The 18,810-nt window shown below is 43.6% G+C and overlaps 1 protein-coding gene across 1 annotated transcript; it reads right to left on the minus strand.

Annotated features, from left to right (window-relative positions):
• Positions 1-16,918: 16,918 nt before the first annotated feature.
• Positions 16,919-17,765, minus strand: LOC106605279 (centromere protein O-like). The gene has a single exon (XM_014200747.2). The coding sequence runs from the start codon at positions 17,699-17,701 to the stop codon at positions 17,108-17,110; it is 594 nt and encodes a 197-aa protein (XP_014056222.2). The 5' UTR covers positions 17,702-17,765; the 3' UTR covers positions 16,919-17,107.
• Between the last annotated feature and the right edge of the window lie 1,045 nt (positions 17,766-18,810).

Raw genomic sequence — 18,810 nt, forward strand, 5'->3', positions numbered from 1 at the left:
GTCAGCCATTCCTCCTCTGAGGGGACAAAATGTATCTCTCTGTTAAAGTATCTAGAGGACTGACTATTGACTGTGTGGTAGAACAATACTACAGAATCCATGTCTGGTATCTATCTGAAACTTGTCCCCTAAAGAGGACTCTGAAGCTATATGTATGTATGTATGGATGTATAGTATGATCTCTGTGGTAACTTGTATCTCCGTACAGGGTGGAGTCTAAATTACTCTATTCAAGGGGGTTTTATGGTCCTCTCAGAATTCTGTCTTATTTACATTGGTCTCATCCCCCACTCAAGCCTTTAGACGCTGTGACACCCTGTGGAGATGGGGCCTGGTGGTCAGGTTTCTGTAAACTTGGTATCGTTTGATTGGTCAGTGGTGGTTGGTTTTGGGTTGAAAGAGTTACACCTTCAAATATTATACATTGAATTAAATGGTTTTGTTCTCTCTCTTATCCTGTATCTAGTCTATGGCTGTGGGAAGATGTTTTGTGGTGGGGGTGCTGTCGAGGCTATGATCCATGCCTAGAATTATGAAATGTTAATGTCAGTATTGCCTTGTGACTTAAGCTTTATGCCTTGTATGTGAATCCATTCATTAAATAATACTTGCTTTGATATTCACTCCTCATGACCATTCCTTGAGCTTAGTGAGCTAAACGCATAACACTTAATTGCACATGGTTTTCATGGGGTCAGATAAACATTTGAATAGGCTAATTGACTAGTCTTATTACGAGTCACATGTATATAATATGCATATAGATCAAATATTACCCACCACATGAACATAACAAATATACTTTGTGCTGCTCTCCAGTACATATAATACGATGAGGTCCTAGATAATTGTAGTTGTGCAAGTGCTTCAAATGGAAGGAGACCCTAACATGTGGTCCTCTTGACAGTACATGCACCCAATGTTGAAAATACATCTTCTGGAGAGTCAAGAAATACCTTAGAATACAGTACAATCTAATACCATCAGACCTGCCTCAATGGCCTGGCGCCGGAGAAGAAGGCAGACGTCTTACGTGCCCCCAACCGAGTGTTTTTTTGTTTGTTTATTTGCGTAGTTTGTAACTTATTTACTTATTTTGTACATAATGTTGCCGCTACCATCTCTTATGACCGAAAATAAGTTCTAGACATCAGGACTGCAATTACTCACCACGGACTAGCAGGATCCTTTTTTTCCTTTCATGACTGACGAGCCCGATGCGAAGGATATACTGCTTTCTCGGGAACAGGCCCTGATCCTCATGATCTGCGTGAAGAGGAGGTTGGAGAAAGAGGGACTGAAGGGCGGGCTGCCTTCTGAGAATTCGTAGGCGATCGAATAAATCCCCACTTCCCTCCATTCTGCTAGCAAACGTGCAATCTTTGGAGAATTAAGTTGATGAGCTACATGGAAGATTAAACTACCAACGGGACATTAAAACTGTAACATCTTATGCTTCACGGAGTCATGGCTGAACGACGACACTATCAACATACAGCTGGCTGGTTATACGTAGAACAGCGGCGTCTGGTAAGACAAGGGGTGGCGGACTATGTATTTTGTAAATAGCAGCTGGTGCACGATATCTAAGGAAGTCTCGAACTCTTGCTCGACTGAGGTAGAATATCTCATGATAAGCTATAGACCACACTATCTACCAAGAGAGTTTTCATCTGTATTTTTAGTAGCTGTTTACATACCACCACTGTCAGAGGTTGGCACTAAGACAGCATTGAATGAGCTGTATTCCGCCATAAGCAAACAAGAAAACGCTCACCCAGAGGTGGCGCTCCTGGTAGCCGGGACTTTAATGTAGGGAAACTTAAATCCGTTTTACCAAATTTCTATCAGCATGTTAAATGTGCAACCAGAGGAAATATTACTCTGGACCACCTATACTGTAGTGCAATGCGTACTGGCGGCAGAGAAGTCAGGCGCAGGAGAGCGAAAACTGATTTACAACGGTATCGTTTAATATCCATAAACCACCGTCAACAGAACAATACAATAAATTGGTCAAACAAAACCCGGTAAATACCAGCATACCGTGCATAAGCACTACAAGAAACAATTACCGACAAGGACATGAGTGTCACAGGTGTAGCCGTGTTGAATCGACCAAAACGCAGCCGGGATGTGAATACTCATCTTCATATTTATTTTGAATAAAGCATACACGGGAAAACAATAAACAAGAACGACTAGTGACAGTTTCACAGGCTATACATTCACTAGCAGTGCGAAATACTACAACCCACAAAAACCAGGTGACAAACACACTCCTAATATATGACTCCCAATCAGGAACAACGATAACCAGCTGTCCCTGATCGGGAGCCACACAGACCAACATAGAAACAGAAATACTAGACAAACACATACCCAGTACTTCTGCCACATCCTGACCACAATACTAAACAACTACTCCCTCTGCTGGTCAGGACGTGACAATGAGGGGGAACAGAGGGTTAAATACACAACATGTAATTGATGGAATTGGAACCAGGTGTGATGGAAGACAAGACAAAACCAATGGAAAATGAAAATCAATTGAAATTGAAAAGTGGATCAGCGATGGCTAGAAGGTCGGTGACTTTGACCGCCGAACGCCGCCCGAACAAGGAGAGGGACCAACTTCGACGGAAGTCGTGACATTGGCAAATCTGACCATAATTCTATACTCCTGATTCCTGCTTACAAGCAAAAATTAAAGCAGGAAGCACCAGTGACTATATCAATGAAAAAGTGGTCAGATGAAGCAGATGCTAAGCTACAGGACTCTTTTGCTAGCACAGACTGGAATATGTTCCGGGATTCCTCCGATGGCATTGAGGAGTAAACCACATCCGTCATTGGCTTCATCAATAAGTGCATCGATGATGTCTTACCCACAGTGACTGTACGTACATACGCCAACCAGAAGCCATGGATTACAGGCAGCATCCGCACTGAGCTAAAGGCTTGAGCTGGCAAACCAGGCAAGGCAAACCATTACAGACTACAAAGGGATGCACAGCCGAGAGCTGCCCAGTGACACAAGCCTACCAGACAAGCTAAACTACTTCTATGCACGCTTCGAGGCAAATAACACTGAAACATGCATGAGAGCACCAGCTGTTCCGGAAAACTGTGTGATCACGCTCTCAGCAGCCGATATGAGTAAGACCTTTAAACAGGTCAACATTCACAAGGCTGCGGGGCCAGATGGATTACCAGGACGTGTACTGCAAGCATGCGCTGACCAACTGGCAAGTGTCTTCACTGACATTTTCAACCTCTTCCTGTCCGAGTCTGTAATACCAACATGTTTAAGCAGACCACCATAGCGCCTGTGCCCAAGAACAATAAGGTAACCTGCCTAAATGACTACTGACCCGTAGCACTCACGTCAGTAGCCATGAAGTAATTTGAAAGGCTGGTCATGGCTCACATCAACACCATTATCCCAGAAACCCTAGACCCACTCCAATGTGCATACCGCCCCAAAAGATCCACAGCTGATGCAATCTCTATTGCACTCCACACTGCCCATTCCCACCTGGACAAAAGGAACACCTATGTGAGAATGATATTTATTGACTACAGCTCAGCTCAACACCATAGTGCCCTCAAAGCTCATCGATGAGCTAAGGACACTGGGACTAAACACCTCCCTCTGCAACTATATCCTGGACTTCCTGACGGTGCCCCAGGTGGTAAGGGTAGGTAACAACACATCCCCCACGCTGATCCTCAACACAGGGGCCCCTCAGGGGTGCGTGCTCAGTCCCCTCCTGTACTCCCTGTTCACTCATGACCGCACGGCCAGGCATGACTCCAACACCATCATTACATTTGCTGATGACACAAAAGTGCTAGACCTGATGACCGACAACAACGAGACAGCCTATAGGGAGGAGGTCAGAGACCTGGCAGTGTGGTTCCAGTACAACAACCTCTCCCTCAATGTGATCAAGACTGAGGAGATGATCGTGGACTACAGGAAAAGGAGGACCGAGCACGCCCCCATTCTCATTGATGGGGCTGCAGTGGAGCAGGTTGAGAGATTCAAGTTCCTTGGTGTCCACATCACCAAGAAACTAACATGGTCCAAGCACACCAAGACAGTCGTGAAGAGGGCACGACAAAACCTATTCTCCCTCAGGAGACTGAAAAGATTTGGCATGGGTCCTCAGATCCTCAAAAGGTTCTACAGCTGCACCCTCAAGAGCATCCTGACTGGTTGCATCACTGCCTGGTATGGCAACTACTCGGCCTCTGACAGCAAGGCACTACAGAAGGTAATGCGAACGCCCCAGTACATCACTGGGGCCAAGCTTCCTGCCATCCAGGACCTCTATACCAGGCGGTGTCAGAGGAAGGCCCTAAAAATTGTGAAAGACTCCATCCACCTTAGTCATAGACTGTTCTTTCTGCTACCGCACGGCATGCTGTACCGTAGCGCCAAGTCTAGGTTCAAGAGGTTTCTAAATAGCTTCTCCTGAACATCTAATCAAATGGCTACCAGACTACTTGCCTTGCCCCCCCCCCCCAGCTGTTATCATCTATGCATAGTCACTTTAATAACTCTACCTATATGTACATACTACCTCACTAACCGGTGCCCCCGCACATTGACACTGTATTTGTACCCCCCTGTACATAGTCTCACTATTGTTATTTTACTGCTGCTCTTTAATGACTTGTTATTTTTATTTTTATCTCTTATTCTTATCCGTATTTTTTTTGAAACTGCATTGTTGGTTTGGGGCTCGTAAGTAAGCATTTCACTGTTGTATTCGCCGCATCTGACTCATAAAATTTGATAACCCAATTGGTTATAGGCTACACATTACAGTATATGAATGGCTAGTAACTCATGCATGAAACATTAACCTGACTTTAGTAATACACTATATATACAAAAGTATGTGGACACCAACTGTTGCTGACAGGTGTATAAAATTGAGGACACAGCCATGGAATCTACATAGACAAACATTGGCCTTACTGACGAGCTCAGTGCCTTTCAATGTGGCAATGTCATAGGATGATTCCAACAAGTCAGTTTGTCAAATTTCTGCCCTGCTAGAGCTGCCCCGGTTAACTGTAAGTGCTGTTATTGTGAAGTGGCAAAATCTAGGAGCAACAACGGCTCATCCGCGAAGTGGTAGGCCACACAAGCTCACAGAACGGGACTGCTGAATGCTGCAACGCCGAGTTCCAAAACTGCCTCTGGAAGCAACGTCAGCAAAATAACTGTTAATTGGGAACTTCATGAAATGGGTTTCCATGGCCGAGCAGCCGCACACAAGCCTAAAATCACCATGTGCAATGCCAAACGGCTGGAGAGGTGTAAAGTTTGCTGCCATTGATCTCTGGAGCAATGGAAATGCGTTCTCCGGAGTGATGAATCACGCTTCACCATCTAGCAGTCCGACGGACGAATCTGGGTTTGGTGGATCTCAGGAGAACGCTACCTGCCTGAATGTATAGTGCCAACTGTACATTTTGGTGGAGTAGGAATAATGCTCTGGGGCTGTTTTTCATGGTTCGGGATAGAACCCTTAGTTCCAGTGAATTGAAATCTTAACGCTACTGTAATGGCTGTAGTCGGAATGAGACCAAAGTGCAGCATGGAAAGTGTTCATGATGTTTTATTTTCACCAAAAAACACTCAAACACAAATACCAAAAAGGAAACGAAAGCGCACAATTCTGTCAGGTACAGATACGAAACAGAAAACAACACAAAACACAGGTGGGAAAAGGCTGCCTAAGTATGATTCCCAATCAGAGACAACGATAGACAGCTGCCTCTGATTAGGAACCCTACTCGGCCAAAAACAAAGAAATAGACAACATAGAATGCCCACCCCACATCACGCCCTGATCTAACCAAAAGGATAAATAAACATCTCTGTAAGATCAGGGCGTGACAGTACCTCCCTCAAAGGTGCGGACTCCCGGCCGCAAACCTGAACCTATAGGGGAGGGTCCGGGTGGGCATCTACCCTTGGTGGCGGCTCCGGTTCGGGGCGTAGCCCCTGCTCCGCCCGCTGATCCCTCCGCTTTTGTGAAACCGGACTGTGGATCGTTGCCGGAGGAACCGGACCGTGGATCATCACCGGAAGTTCCGAACTGGGAACCCCCGCTGGAGGCTCTAAACTGCCGACCGTCGCTGGAGGCTCTGGACTGCGGACCGTTGCTGGAGACTCTGGACTGCGGACCGTCGCTGGAGACTCTGGACTGCGGACCGTCGCTGGAGACTCTGGACTGCGGACCGTCGCTGGAGACTCTGGACTGCGGACCGTCGCTGGAGACTCTGGACTGCGGACCGTCGCTGGAGGCTCCTGACTGCGGACCGTCGCTGGAGGCTCCTGACCGGGGACCGTCGCTGTAGGCTCCGGACCGGGGACCGTCGCTGTAGGCTCCGGACCGGGGACCGTCGCTGCAGGCTCCGGACCGGGGACCGTCGCTGCAGGCTCCGCGCCATGGATCGTCGCTGGAGGCTCCGGGCCATGGATCATCGCTGGAGGCTCCGGGCCATGGATCATCGCTGGAGGCTCCGTGCCATGGATTATCACTGGAGGCTCCGGGCCATGGATTATCACTGGAGGCTTCGGCCATGGATCATCACTACAGGCTCCGGGCCATGGATCATCACTAGAGGCTTTGTGCCATGGATTATCACTGGTGGCTCCGGGCCATGGATTATCACTGGATGCTTCGTGCCATGGATCATCACTATAGGCTCCAGGCTATAGTGCCATGGATCATCACTGGAGGCTTCGTGCCATGGATCATCACTACAGGCTCTGGGCCATGGATCATCACTGGAGGTTTCATGCCATGGATCATCACTGGAGGCTTCGGACCATGGATCATCACTGAAGGCTTCGTACGTGGAGCCGGAACAGGTCTCACCGGACTGGGGAGATGCACTGGAGGCCGAGTGCGTGGAGCAGGCACAGGATATACTGGGCCGTGGAGGCGCACTGGAGGTCTTGAGCATAGGGTTGGCACAACCCGTCCTGGCTGGATGCTTACTTTAGCCCGGCAAGGGCGGGGCGCTGGCACAGGACGAACTGGGCTGTGAAGGCGCACTGGTGACACAGTGCGTAGAGCTGGCGCAGGATATCCTGGACCGAGGAGGCGTACTGGAGACCAGGAGCGCTGAACCATCCGTCCTGGCTGAATGCCCACTCTAGCACGGCAAATGTTGGGCGCAGGCACAGAGCGCACCGGGCTATGAATGCGCACTGGAGATATAATGCGCATCACAGCATAACACGGTGTCTGACTGGTCAGATGCTCCCCATGGTAAGCACTGGGAGTTGGCTCAGGTCTCAACCCTGACTCCGCCAATCTCCCCGTGTGCCCCCCCCAAATTTTTGGGGGGGAGCTGCCTCTCGGGCTTCCGTTGTTGCCGTGCTAATTCCTCGTAACGTCGCCGTTCTGCTCTCGCTGCTTCTATCTCCTCCTTCGGACGGAGATACTAACCGGCCTGCCTCCAGGGTCCTTTCCCGTCTAGGATTTCCTCCCAGGTCCATTCGTCCTGACCACGCTGCTTGGTCCTTTGGTGGTGGTTAGTTTTGTATCGGCTGTCATCGGAATGAGACCAAAGCACAGCGTGGAAAATGTTCATGATGTTTTATTTTCACCAAAAAACACTCAAACACAAATACCAAAAATGAAATGAAAGCACACAGTTCTGTCAGGTACAGATACGAAACAGAAAACAACTAACCACAAAACACAGGTGGGAAAAGGCTGCCTAAGTATGATTCCCAATCAGAGACAACGATAGACAGCTGCCTCTGATTAGGAACCCTACTCAGCCAAAAACAAAGAAATAGACAACATAGAATGCCCACCCCACCCCACGCCCTGACCTAACCAAAAGGAGAAATAAAACGGCTCTCTAAGGTCAGGGCGTGACAGCTAGACGATTCTGTGCTTCCAACTTTGTGGCAAGAGTTTGGGGAAGGCCCTTTCCTGTTTCAGCATGACAATGCCCCTGTGCACAAAGCGAGGTCCATACAGAAACGGTTTGTTGAGATCAGTGTGGAAGAACTTGACTGGCCTGCACAGAGCCCTGACCTCAACCCCATCGAACACCTTTCGGATGAATTGGAACGTCGACTACAACCCAGGCCTAATTGCCCAACATCAGTGCTCGACCTCACTAATGCTCTTGTGGCTGAATGGAAGCAAGTCCCCGCAACAATTTTCCAACATCTAGTGGAAAGCCTTCCCAGAAGAGGGGAGGCTGTTATAGCAGCAAAGGGGGGGTCCAACTCCATATTAATTCCCATGATTTTGCAATGAGATGTTCGACGAGCAGGTGTCCACTTACTTTTGGTCATGTAGTGTATCATTAATAGAAATGTAATATTGCCTTGGCATACGCCAGTCTGATTACTAGAAACGTGATTTTGACCCACTGGAAAAACCCAAACCCGCCATCTTACAGTCAATTGATTAATAGCATGTAGCAAAGTCTCACTTTCGAGAAAATTTATGTATGTTACACGGATCCACAACTTTATTTTATAAGACATGGCAATGTTTTATTAATTTAGTTGAAACCAATACTAGTGTCTGATTGATTATGTACCTGATAGTTTGTGTCTATTGATGTACAGTACCAGTCAAAAGTTTGGACACACCTACTCATTCAAGGGTTTTTCTTTATTTTTTACTATTTTATACATTGTAGAATAATAGTGAAGACATCAAAACTATGAAATAACACATATGGAGTCATGTAGTAAATACAAAAGTGTTAAACAAATACAAATATATTTGAGATTCTTCAAGGTAGCCACCCTTTGCCTTGATGACAGCTTTGCACACTCTTGTCATTCTCTCAACTAGCTTCATGAGGTAGTCACCTGGAATGCATTTGAATTAACATGTGTGCCTTGTTCAAAGTTAATTTGTGGAATTTGTTTCCTTCTTATTAATGCGTTTGAGCCAATCAGCTGTGTTGTGACGAGGTAGGGGTGGTATACAGAAGATAGTCTTATTTGGTAAGACAGGACAGAGAAGAGCTAGGACTGTGCTTAGTGGGAGCTGCTATCCTGTTGGGGTGGGAGGGCCAAGAGACCAGAGGTGGCAGAACAGAGTGCTTGGGTTGGGGTGTAGGGTTTGATTATAGCTGGAAAGTAAGGAGGGGCAGTTCCACTTTCTCTCTGTAGACAAGCACCATGGTCTTGTAGTGGATGAAAGCTTCAACTGGAAGCCAGTGGAGTGTGCGGAGGAGCGGGGTTACATGGGAAAACATGGGAAGGTTGAAAATCATGCGGGCTGCAGCGTTCTGGATAAATTGCAGGGGTTTGATTGCACAAGCGGGAAGCCCAGCCAACATCGAGTTGCAGTAGTCCAGACGGGAGATGACAAGTGCCTATATATATATATATATATACACAAAAAAATATGATTTTATGCAACAAGCTTTTTTGCTGCAGGCCTATGTGTTTTTGAATTAACTGACTAGCTGACTCAGTTCAGGGAATAAAGTCCATGTCTTACGTATCATGTCGGTTGGTTCAGAGTGTCTGTTTGTTGAACCAGAGATGTGTCGGATGTGTTTTGGGATTTCTCCGACAGTGTATTTCTGTCAACTTTCCCATGCAATGTGTCACCCACCCTAACATTGTAGTAACCTCTGGTTTTCAGCCAGACAACTGTTCACCATCCCTGTCCATATTGCCTGTACCGCAAATGCTACTTTAAATACATCTAAACAATGTTGTGTAAAAAAATATATATATATTAAAAGAAAGAAAGGGTAATATTACTATATCAGGGGACAATTATATAGAAGTGAATGTGGCTCATTGCCATTAGAACGTATTAACAAAGCTAAAGTTACCATATGTCAGACTATAGGTATCCAGAGGCATATGGTCGATGTGAATCAATATGGAAACAAGGAACTGCGGCATCGATCTCATGACATGCGGAACCACAACGTTATCTGAGGTTTTACTTTCTGGAGAGTTAGTATAGCATCAGATCAGTTTCATAGAAAGGCCTGTGCCTTAGGAGATGTTGACGTTTGTACAATACTGTGTATTTACACTACCGTTCAAAAGTTTGGGGTCACTTACAAATGTCCTTGTTTTTGAAAGAAAAACACATTTTTTGGCCATTAAAATAACATAAAATTGATCAGAAATACAGTGTAGACATTGTTAATGTGGTAAATGACTATTGTAGCTGGAAACAGCAGATTTTCTATGGAATATCTACATAGGCGTACAGAGGCCCATTATCAGCAACCGTCACTCCTGTGTTCCAATGGCATGTTGTGTTAGCTAATCCAAGTTTATCATTTTAAAAGGCTAATTGATCATTAGAAAACCCTTTTGCAAATATGTTAGCACAGCTGAAAACTGTTGTACTGATTAAAGAAGCAATAAAACTGGTCTTCTTTTGACTGGTTGAGTATCTGGAGCATCAGCATTTGTGGGTTCGATTACTGGCTCAAAATGGCCAGAAACAAAGACCTTTCTTCTGAAACTCGTCACTCTATTCTTGTCATGAGAAATGAAGGCTATTCCATGTGAGAAATTGCCAAGAAATTGAAGATCTCGTACAACGATGTGTACTACTCCCTTCACAGAACAGCGCAAACTGTCTCTAACCAGAATAGAAAGAGGAGTGGGAGGCCCGGTGCACAACTGAGCAAGAGGACAAGTACATTAGAGTGTCTAGTTTGACAAACAGACGCCTCACAAGTCCTCAATTGGCAGCTTCTTTAAATAGTACCCGCAAAACACCAGTCTCAACGTCAACAGTGAAGAGGCGACTCCGGGATGCTGGCCTTCTAGGCAGAGTTGCATAGAAAAAGACATATCTCAGACGGGCCAATAAAAATAAAAGATTAAAAGGGGCAAAAGAATACAGACACTGGACAGAGGAACTCTGCTTAGAATTCAAGTATCCCGGAGTCGCCTTTTCACTGTTGACGTTGAGACTGGTGTTTTGCGGGTACTACATTTCTACAGCTAGGCACCACCCACTGGGCAAAAATTGGTTGAATCAACATTGTTTCCATGTCATTTCAACAAATTAATTTAATGTGATGATGTTGAATCAGTGTGGAAAACTGATTTGATTTGGAAAAAGTAATACATTTAAGGGATAAGGGAATTTCGTTTTTTTTTTTGCCAACTTTCAGCCTAAATCAAATGATATGGTGAAATGTTTTGTCTATTTCACATTGATTTCACGTTAGTTGACAACTCAACAAAATGTAAATCAAAACTAGACGTTGAGCTGACTTCTTTGCCCAGTGGGTAGGCAGTGTACTTTACATGGAAATTACAGTGTTGTCCTTCGTTCAAGAAGGCAGGATGCTCCTCCTGGGATTTGAACCAACCACAAATTACCAAAACCACTACACCATGTTACACCATATCGTTACTGCTATTAAAGAATTTACACAACTATCCATAGATGGAAAATATTGCATTATTTTAAGCTTTACACACTGTAATACAAAAATTACAGAATTAAAATAAACAGCTATTCAAGATGCAAATGATTACATTATGTTTATTAAATAATTGTAGTACTTTTTCATGTTAATTTACAGAAACGTACATAGAGAAATAATTGTTTTAGTGAGCAATTACCCAGAGATGATTGAAAACGGTCCTCCCAGGAAGGGAGATTAAATCTTAACACCATGACAGATTCCCTTTAGTATCTCAGTAATACAGAGATGGAACATAGGAATTCCAGAAGACAACATCAATCAATCATTCAAATTCTATTTAGCTAACCGACCCTTACAATACAGTTATTGCTGAGTGCTTGAAACAATGTAGGCCTAGTTCTAAAAGCTTAATTCTTGCTCGTTCTGGGCCAACTGATATAACTCCACAACCAACAACTTTGCAGAAATGTATTGAAATACGAATTGAAATTACAGTTTTCTTTCTGGGACATTTTGAGAAGATTTGATATCAGTGGGCAAATTGAGTGGCTGTGTTATTGCCCAGATTTTGCATTAATATGAGTGCAAGAGGTGTTGGTCACAATGACACTCCTTAGTGAGCTGTCAATCTTGACCCCCATTAAAGTGCTGTCACTTGGAGAGCAGATGGTACACACACTCCACCCTAGAGAGGTGGAGTGGCCATGGCAACAGACTCATAATAGCTACCCTGGTGTAGGGGAATCGCTGGCTCTAATTTGTTAAGTACCACCTCAGTATATTTGATTTAATCACTATATTCAGTGCCTAACACAACTGACACCAAATAAAACATCCCGGGGTGTCCGTACAAGACACTAAATCAAACATCTGCTTTCAATACAACTCCCTTTTTGAGTAATTGAGCTGTAGCATAGGCCAGATTTCATGCCATTATCAAGAAGAGACTATTTTGTGGTTATACACATAGGTCTACTACATACAATATACCATTGAACACAATATAATTCATTACACATATAAAATAATAATCCACATATACACTTTCAAATCAAACTTTATTTAACGTGCATTTCAAATCGCAACACACTTTACAGTAAAACAATAAATCAAGCATTTACAATAATTCCCACAACAATGGCTCAACAATGGTGCAGATAGTGAATGAAAGGAGTGGGATTTTAGTGCTGTTAGATTTTGAGAAATAACTTCTTCCTCTAGAGCAGGAGTGTGACCCAGAGAGAGGTGGCCCAGAGAGAGGTGGCCCACAGAGAGGTGGCCCAGAGGAGGTGGCCCAGAGAGAGGTGGCCCACAGGCTCTGGCACAGCCTCTCACAGTGGCTGTCTGTAAAGCGCATCTCCCAGCCGAAGGGGATGTAGTACCACAGGAGAGAGTGGCCAACAGGGTATGCTATTTATGCCTTTGTAACTTTCTCACTCATCATTATTCACGATTCATTCAGGATGATCCGTAGTCATGGTAGCATCCACATTCATGTAGAAGTGTTTAGAAACATTCTATTCTTATTTACAATAAAAGTGACTCCATAATGACAAAATACATTATCATTAATTTCTATTGGGCACAAAATACTCTGAAACACAACTAAAACAAACAACAAATGCATCCAACAAAAAAAGCTTGATGTAGTCATTGCGTGCTATGAATATGGGTCAACATACTTAACTTTTTACTACTTTAATACACTTTAATCTTTTACTAGATTGGATGTACTAAGTTTTGTTGTGGAAATTGTTAGATGTTAGGTTTTGTTGTGGAATTGTTAGATATTACCTGTTAGATACTGCTGCACTGTCGGATCTAGAAGCATAAGCATTTCGCTACACTCGCAATAACATCTGCTAACCATGTGTATGTGACCAATACAATTTGATTTGATTTGATTTACACTAAGCGAATTTGTTCCAATACATTTGGTACCCCTAAAATGGGGGGGACTATGCAGAAAAAGTGCTGTAACTTCTAAACAATTCACCTGACATGAATGAAAATACCCTCAAATTAAAGCTGATAGACTGCCCTTTAACCTCATCGAAAGTACTGGAGTACAGATACAAAACAACAACAAAATTGTCACTGTCCCAATACTTTTGGAGCTCCCTGTATATAAATGCACAACACACATTCACTTTATTGTGCTATTTGTATTTATTTGTATTTTTACTTATTAAGGATCCCCATTACTCTTCCGATATGAGGAGAAAAAGTCAGTCACTCACCCACTCCTCCAATGACATGAAATGACATCCTCCTAGAAGCTAGCTAGCTATCTAGCTAACATTAGGCTCCGTGTTTAGACTTTGTGTTGTGATCATTGCCCTTGCTAGTTTGATTGTATTGACATTCCCAGCCTTAGTTACATTTGTCAATTTTTGTCCAAAATATTGAGCCATTGAAACTGAAACAGTGCATCCCGAATGGAGGCAGCAAACAATGTACCATGCCAGTTGTGATTGGCAATAATTTCTTGGTACTCCAATATTTTTTGGACTACCAAGAAATGTATTGGTGAATTATGTTAATCATGCATTGAACTGCATCCATCTATTCTGCCAACAATGCCTTAGTTTGCATCACGGAATGTTGAGGCAAATATAACCTATTTTTAAATCCTCTTATAAAGTTGGTTTTGTAGCATGAACTGGGAATTTTATATTTTTGACTGATATTATGATAGTCTGTTTGTTTCACATCTGCAAAGTACTTGAATCGCTGTCAGTTCCACGTTAAAATAGTTACAGAGTTTAATGGCTGTGATAAGAGAAAACTGAGGATTTATCAACAATATTGTAGTTACTCCACAATACTATCCTAAATGACAGATTGAAAAGAAGAAAGCCTATACAGAATACAAATATTCACAAACATGTTTGCAATAAGGCACTAAAGTAAAACTGCAAAAAATGTCCTGAATACAAAGCATTATGTTTTGGGCATCTCCAACACAACATATCACTGAGTACCACTCTTCAAACTGTATTTTCAAGCATGGTGGTGGCTGCATCATGTTATGGGTATGCTTGTCATTGGCAAGGACTAGGGATTTTGGGGGGATAAAAATTAACGGAATAGAGCTAAAATCATAGAGAAAAACCTGGTTCAGTCTGCTTTCCAACAGACACTGGGAGACAAATTCACCATTCAGCAATATATACTGGAGTAGCTTACCAAGACAACATTGAATCTTCCTGAGTGACCTAGTTTCAGTTTTGACTTAAATTGGCTTGAAAATCTATGACAAGACTTGAAAATGGCTGTCTAGCAATGAACAACAACCAACTTGAATTTTAAAAAGAATAATGTGCAAATATTGTACAATCCAGGTGTGCAAAGCGCTTAGAGATTTACCCAGAAAGATTCTAACACGATTCTAACATATATTGACTCAGGGGTGTAAATACTTATGTAAATTAGATATTTCTGTATTTCATTTTCAATAAATTTGCAAGAATTTCTAAAAACATGTTTTCACTTTGTCGTTATGGGATATTGTGTGTAATGACTGAGAAAAAACAATTTCATCCATTCTGAATTCAGGCTGTAACACAACAAAATGTGGAATAAGTCAAGGGACATGAATACTTTCTGAAGACACTGTATATAGATATATACAGGTAACTGCCAAAATAAAGGAAACACTTGAGTAAATGAGGAATACAAAGTATATTGAAAGCAGGTGCTTCCACACAGGTGTGGTTCCTGAGTTAATTAAGCAATTAACATCCCATCGTGCTTAGGGTCATGTATAAAAATGTCCAGTTGCCCATTATTTTGGGTGCCATGGCTAGAAGAGATGTCACGTCCTGACCAGTATAAGGGTTAATTGTTATTGTAGTTTGGTCAGGACGTGGCAGAGGGTATTTGTTTTATGTGGTTCGGGGTGGTGGTTGTTGTAGAAGGGCATTTGATTTATGTATTCTGGGGTTTTTGGGCACTGTGTCATATTCATGTATTTCTATGTTTAGTCTAGTGTATCTGTTTCTATGTTTAGTTAATTGGGGTTGGGACTCTCAATTGAAGGCAGGTGTTGTCTCTTTGCCTTTGATTGAGAGTCCTATATATTAGGGTGTGTTTGGGTTTGTATTTTGTGGGAGATTGTTTCTTGTTTAGCGTGAGTAAGCCTTTCAAGACTGTTTCGTTGATCGTGAGGTCGTTCTTTTGTTATTTTGGTGTTCACTTCGTTATTTTAATAAACGTAAAGATGAGCATCCACATTCCTGCTGCATTTTGGTCCTCCTTTCCCAACGACAACCGTGACAAGAGATCTCAGTGACTTTGAAAAAGGGGTCTCAAAGAAGCATATGGGGGTTTTAATTACGGGTGTGTGTGTATCTCAGTCACCAGATCTAAACTCAATTGAACACTTACCAAATCAATTTTTATTGGTCACATACACATATTTTGACGATGTTATTGCGGGTGTAGCGAAATGCTTGTATAGGAGATTCTCGAGTGGTGCCTGAGACAGCGTTTCCCACCACCATCAACGAAACACCAAATTATGGAATTTCTTGTGGAGGAATGGTGTCACATCCCTCCAATAGAGTTCCATACACTTGTAGATTTTTTTAAAACAAGGGACGGCAGGTAGCCTAGCGGTTAAGAGTTTGGCCAATAACCAAAAGGTTGCTGGTTCGAATCTCTGAGCTGACTAGGTGAAACAACTACCTGCTGTGCCTTAGAATCTATGCCAAGGTACATTGCAGCTGTTCTGGCTTGTGGTCACCCTATTAAGACACTTCATGTTGGCGTTTCCTTTATTTAGGCAGTTCCCTGTATACAGTGCATTCAGAGTTTCCTTTTTTGTCACGTTACAGCCTTATTCTAAAATGTATTAAATACATGTTTTCCCCTCATCAATCTACACATAATACCGTATAATGACAATATATATATATAAAAAAAACACATTTACATAAGTATTCAAACCCTATACTCAGCACTTTGTTGAAGCACCTTTTGCAGCAACTACAGCTTCGAGTCTTCTGGGGTATGACGCTACAAGCTTGGCACACCTGTTCTTGGGGAGTTTCTCACATTCTTCTCTGCAGATCCTCTCAAGCTCTGTCAGGTTGGATGGGGAGCGTCACTGCACAGCCATTTTCAGGTCTCTCCAGAGATGTTGATCGGGTTCAAGTCTGGGCTCTGGCTTTTCACTCAAGTACATTCAGAGACTTGTCCCGAAGCCACTCCTGCATTGTCTTGGCTGTGTGCTTAGGGTTGTTGTTCTGTTGGAAGGTGAACCTTCGGCCCCAGTCCGAGGTCCTGAGCACTCTGGAGCAGGTTTTCATCAAGGATCTCTCTGTAATTTGCTCTGTTAATCTTTGCCTCGATCCTGACTAGTCTCCAAGTCCCTGCCACTGAAAAACATTACATTTACATTACATTTTAGTAATTTAGCAGACGCTCTTATCCAGAGCGACTTACAGTAGTGAATGCATACATTTCATGCATTTTCTTTATTAGATTTTTTTGTACTGGCCCCCTGTGGGAATCGAACCCACAACCCTGGTGTTGCACACACCATGCTCTACCAACTGAGCCACAGGGAAGACTGACAATGAAATGAGTATAAAAAGATACGTTAAATAAATGAAATACATTGACATAAACAATTATTCAGTCATGAGCGTATTTACAGTATACTGTGAGCAGATTAAGCGATACTGCCATTCTTCTTCATGGTCACCAAGGCTGTGTGTAATGGAGTCCCCAGGAGTAGGGCTTGGTTCTTCTTCCATTGTGGAGAACTCACCAGCGCAGTGTCTTCAGACTCTATGTTAACCCGGGTGGGCAGGCGTTGTGTGTGGTCAGCATACTGCAGTGTACACAGTGTAGCCTCGGCCTTCTCTCCTGGTATAGTGAACATCAGCACCAGTATAGTGCAGAGAGCATTACTTTCCGCCACCTGAACAGAGCTATGGATCTCCTTGGTGAGGTGTAGCTGCTGCTTGCGGCCAGCGTAGGCATTGAGATACTGGCTGAGGGTGTCCAGGAAGTCCCTGATGTCTGTCTGCATGTTGCCCTGCGTAACAAGCCTCTCCAAGGGGATGAACGGAGGGATGTTATGCCGGCAGATCCTCAGATTAGATCCCAGATCTATCTCCAGGTTATATGTCTCAAGGTAGACGCCTTCGTATGCAGTGGCCAACGAGACACACACTCCTTTACGAGTCTGGAGGACATCATACCCACCTATAAGATGGTGAGCATGAAGCAGGTCCTTCAGTTGTGTGTGTCTGGCCATCATCAGCAGAAGTTGTGAGTTATCTGAGCCATCTTCCAGGTCATCAACATCCTCATTCCTCTCATATGGAACATTCACACAGCATGATGCTGCCACCACCATGCTTCACTGTAAGGATGGTGCCAGGTTTCCTCCAGATGTGACGCTTGGCGTTCAGGCCAGAGAGTTCAATCTTGGTTTCATCAGAGCAGAGAATTTTGTTTGTCATGGTCTGAGAGTCCTTTAGGTGCCTTTTGGCATACTCCAAGCGAGCTGTCATGTGCCTTTTACTGAGGAGTGGCTTCCATCTGGAAACTCTACCATAAAGGGCTGATTGGTGGAGTGCTGCAGAGATGGTTGTCCTCCAAGAAGGTTCTCCCATCTCCACAGAGGAACTCTGGAGCTCTGTCAGAGTAACCGTCGGCTTGTTGGTCACCTCCCTGGTCAAGGCCCTTCTCCCACGATTGCGCAGTTTGGCCAGACGGCCAGCTCCAGGAAGAGTCTTGGTGTTTCCTAACTTCTTCCATTTAAGAATGATGGAGGCCACTGTGTTCTTGGGGATCTTCAATGCTGCAGAAATGTTTTGGTACCTTTCCCTAAGATATGTGCCTCGACACAATGCTGTCTTGGACATCTACGGCCAATTCCTTCAACCTCATGGCTTGGTTTTTGCTCTGACATGCACTGTCATCTGTGGGACCTAATATAGACAGGTGTGTGCATTTCCAAATCATGTCCAATCATTTGAATTTACCCCAGGTGGACTCCAATCAAGTTGTTGAAACATCAAGGTTTTCCTCAATGGAAACAGGATGCACCTGAGCTCAATTTCGAGTTTCATAGCAAAGGGTTTGAATACAGTGCCTTGCAAAAGTATTCATCCCCCTTGGCGTTTTTCCTATTTTTTTGCATTACAACCTGTAATTTAAATAGATTTGTATTTGGGTTTCATGTAATGGACATACACAAAATAGTCCAAATTGGTGAAGTGAAATGAAAAAAATAACTTGTTTAAAAGAATTCGAAGAAATAAAAAACAGAAAATTGGTGTGTGTATATGTATTCACCCTCTTTGCTATGAAGCCCCTAAATAAGATCTGGTGCAACCAATTAACTTCAGAAGTCACATAATT

The sequence above is a fragment of the Salmo salar genome, chromosome ssa01, assembly GCF_905237065.1.
Source record: "Salmo salar chromosome ssa01, Ssal_v3.1, whole genome shotgun sequence".
NCBI lineage: Eukaryota > Metazoa > Chordata > Actinopteri > Salmoniformes > Salmonidae > Salmo > Salmo salar.

Coding starts and splice junctions, on each gene's coding strand:
- LOC106605279 (XM_014200747.2), bottom strand. CDS start 17,701: ATGATGGCCAGACACACACAACTGAAGGACCTGCTTCATGCTCACCAT.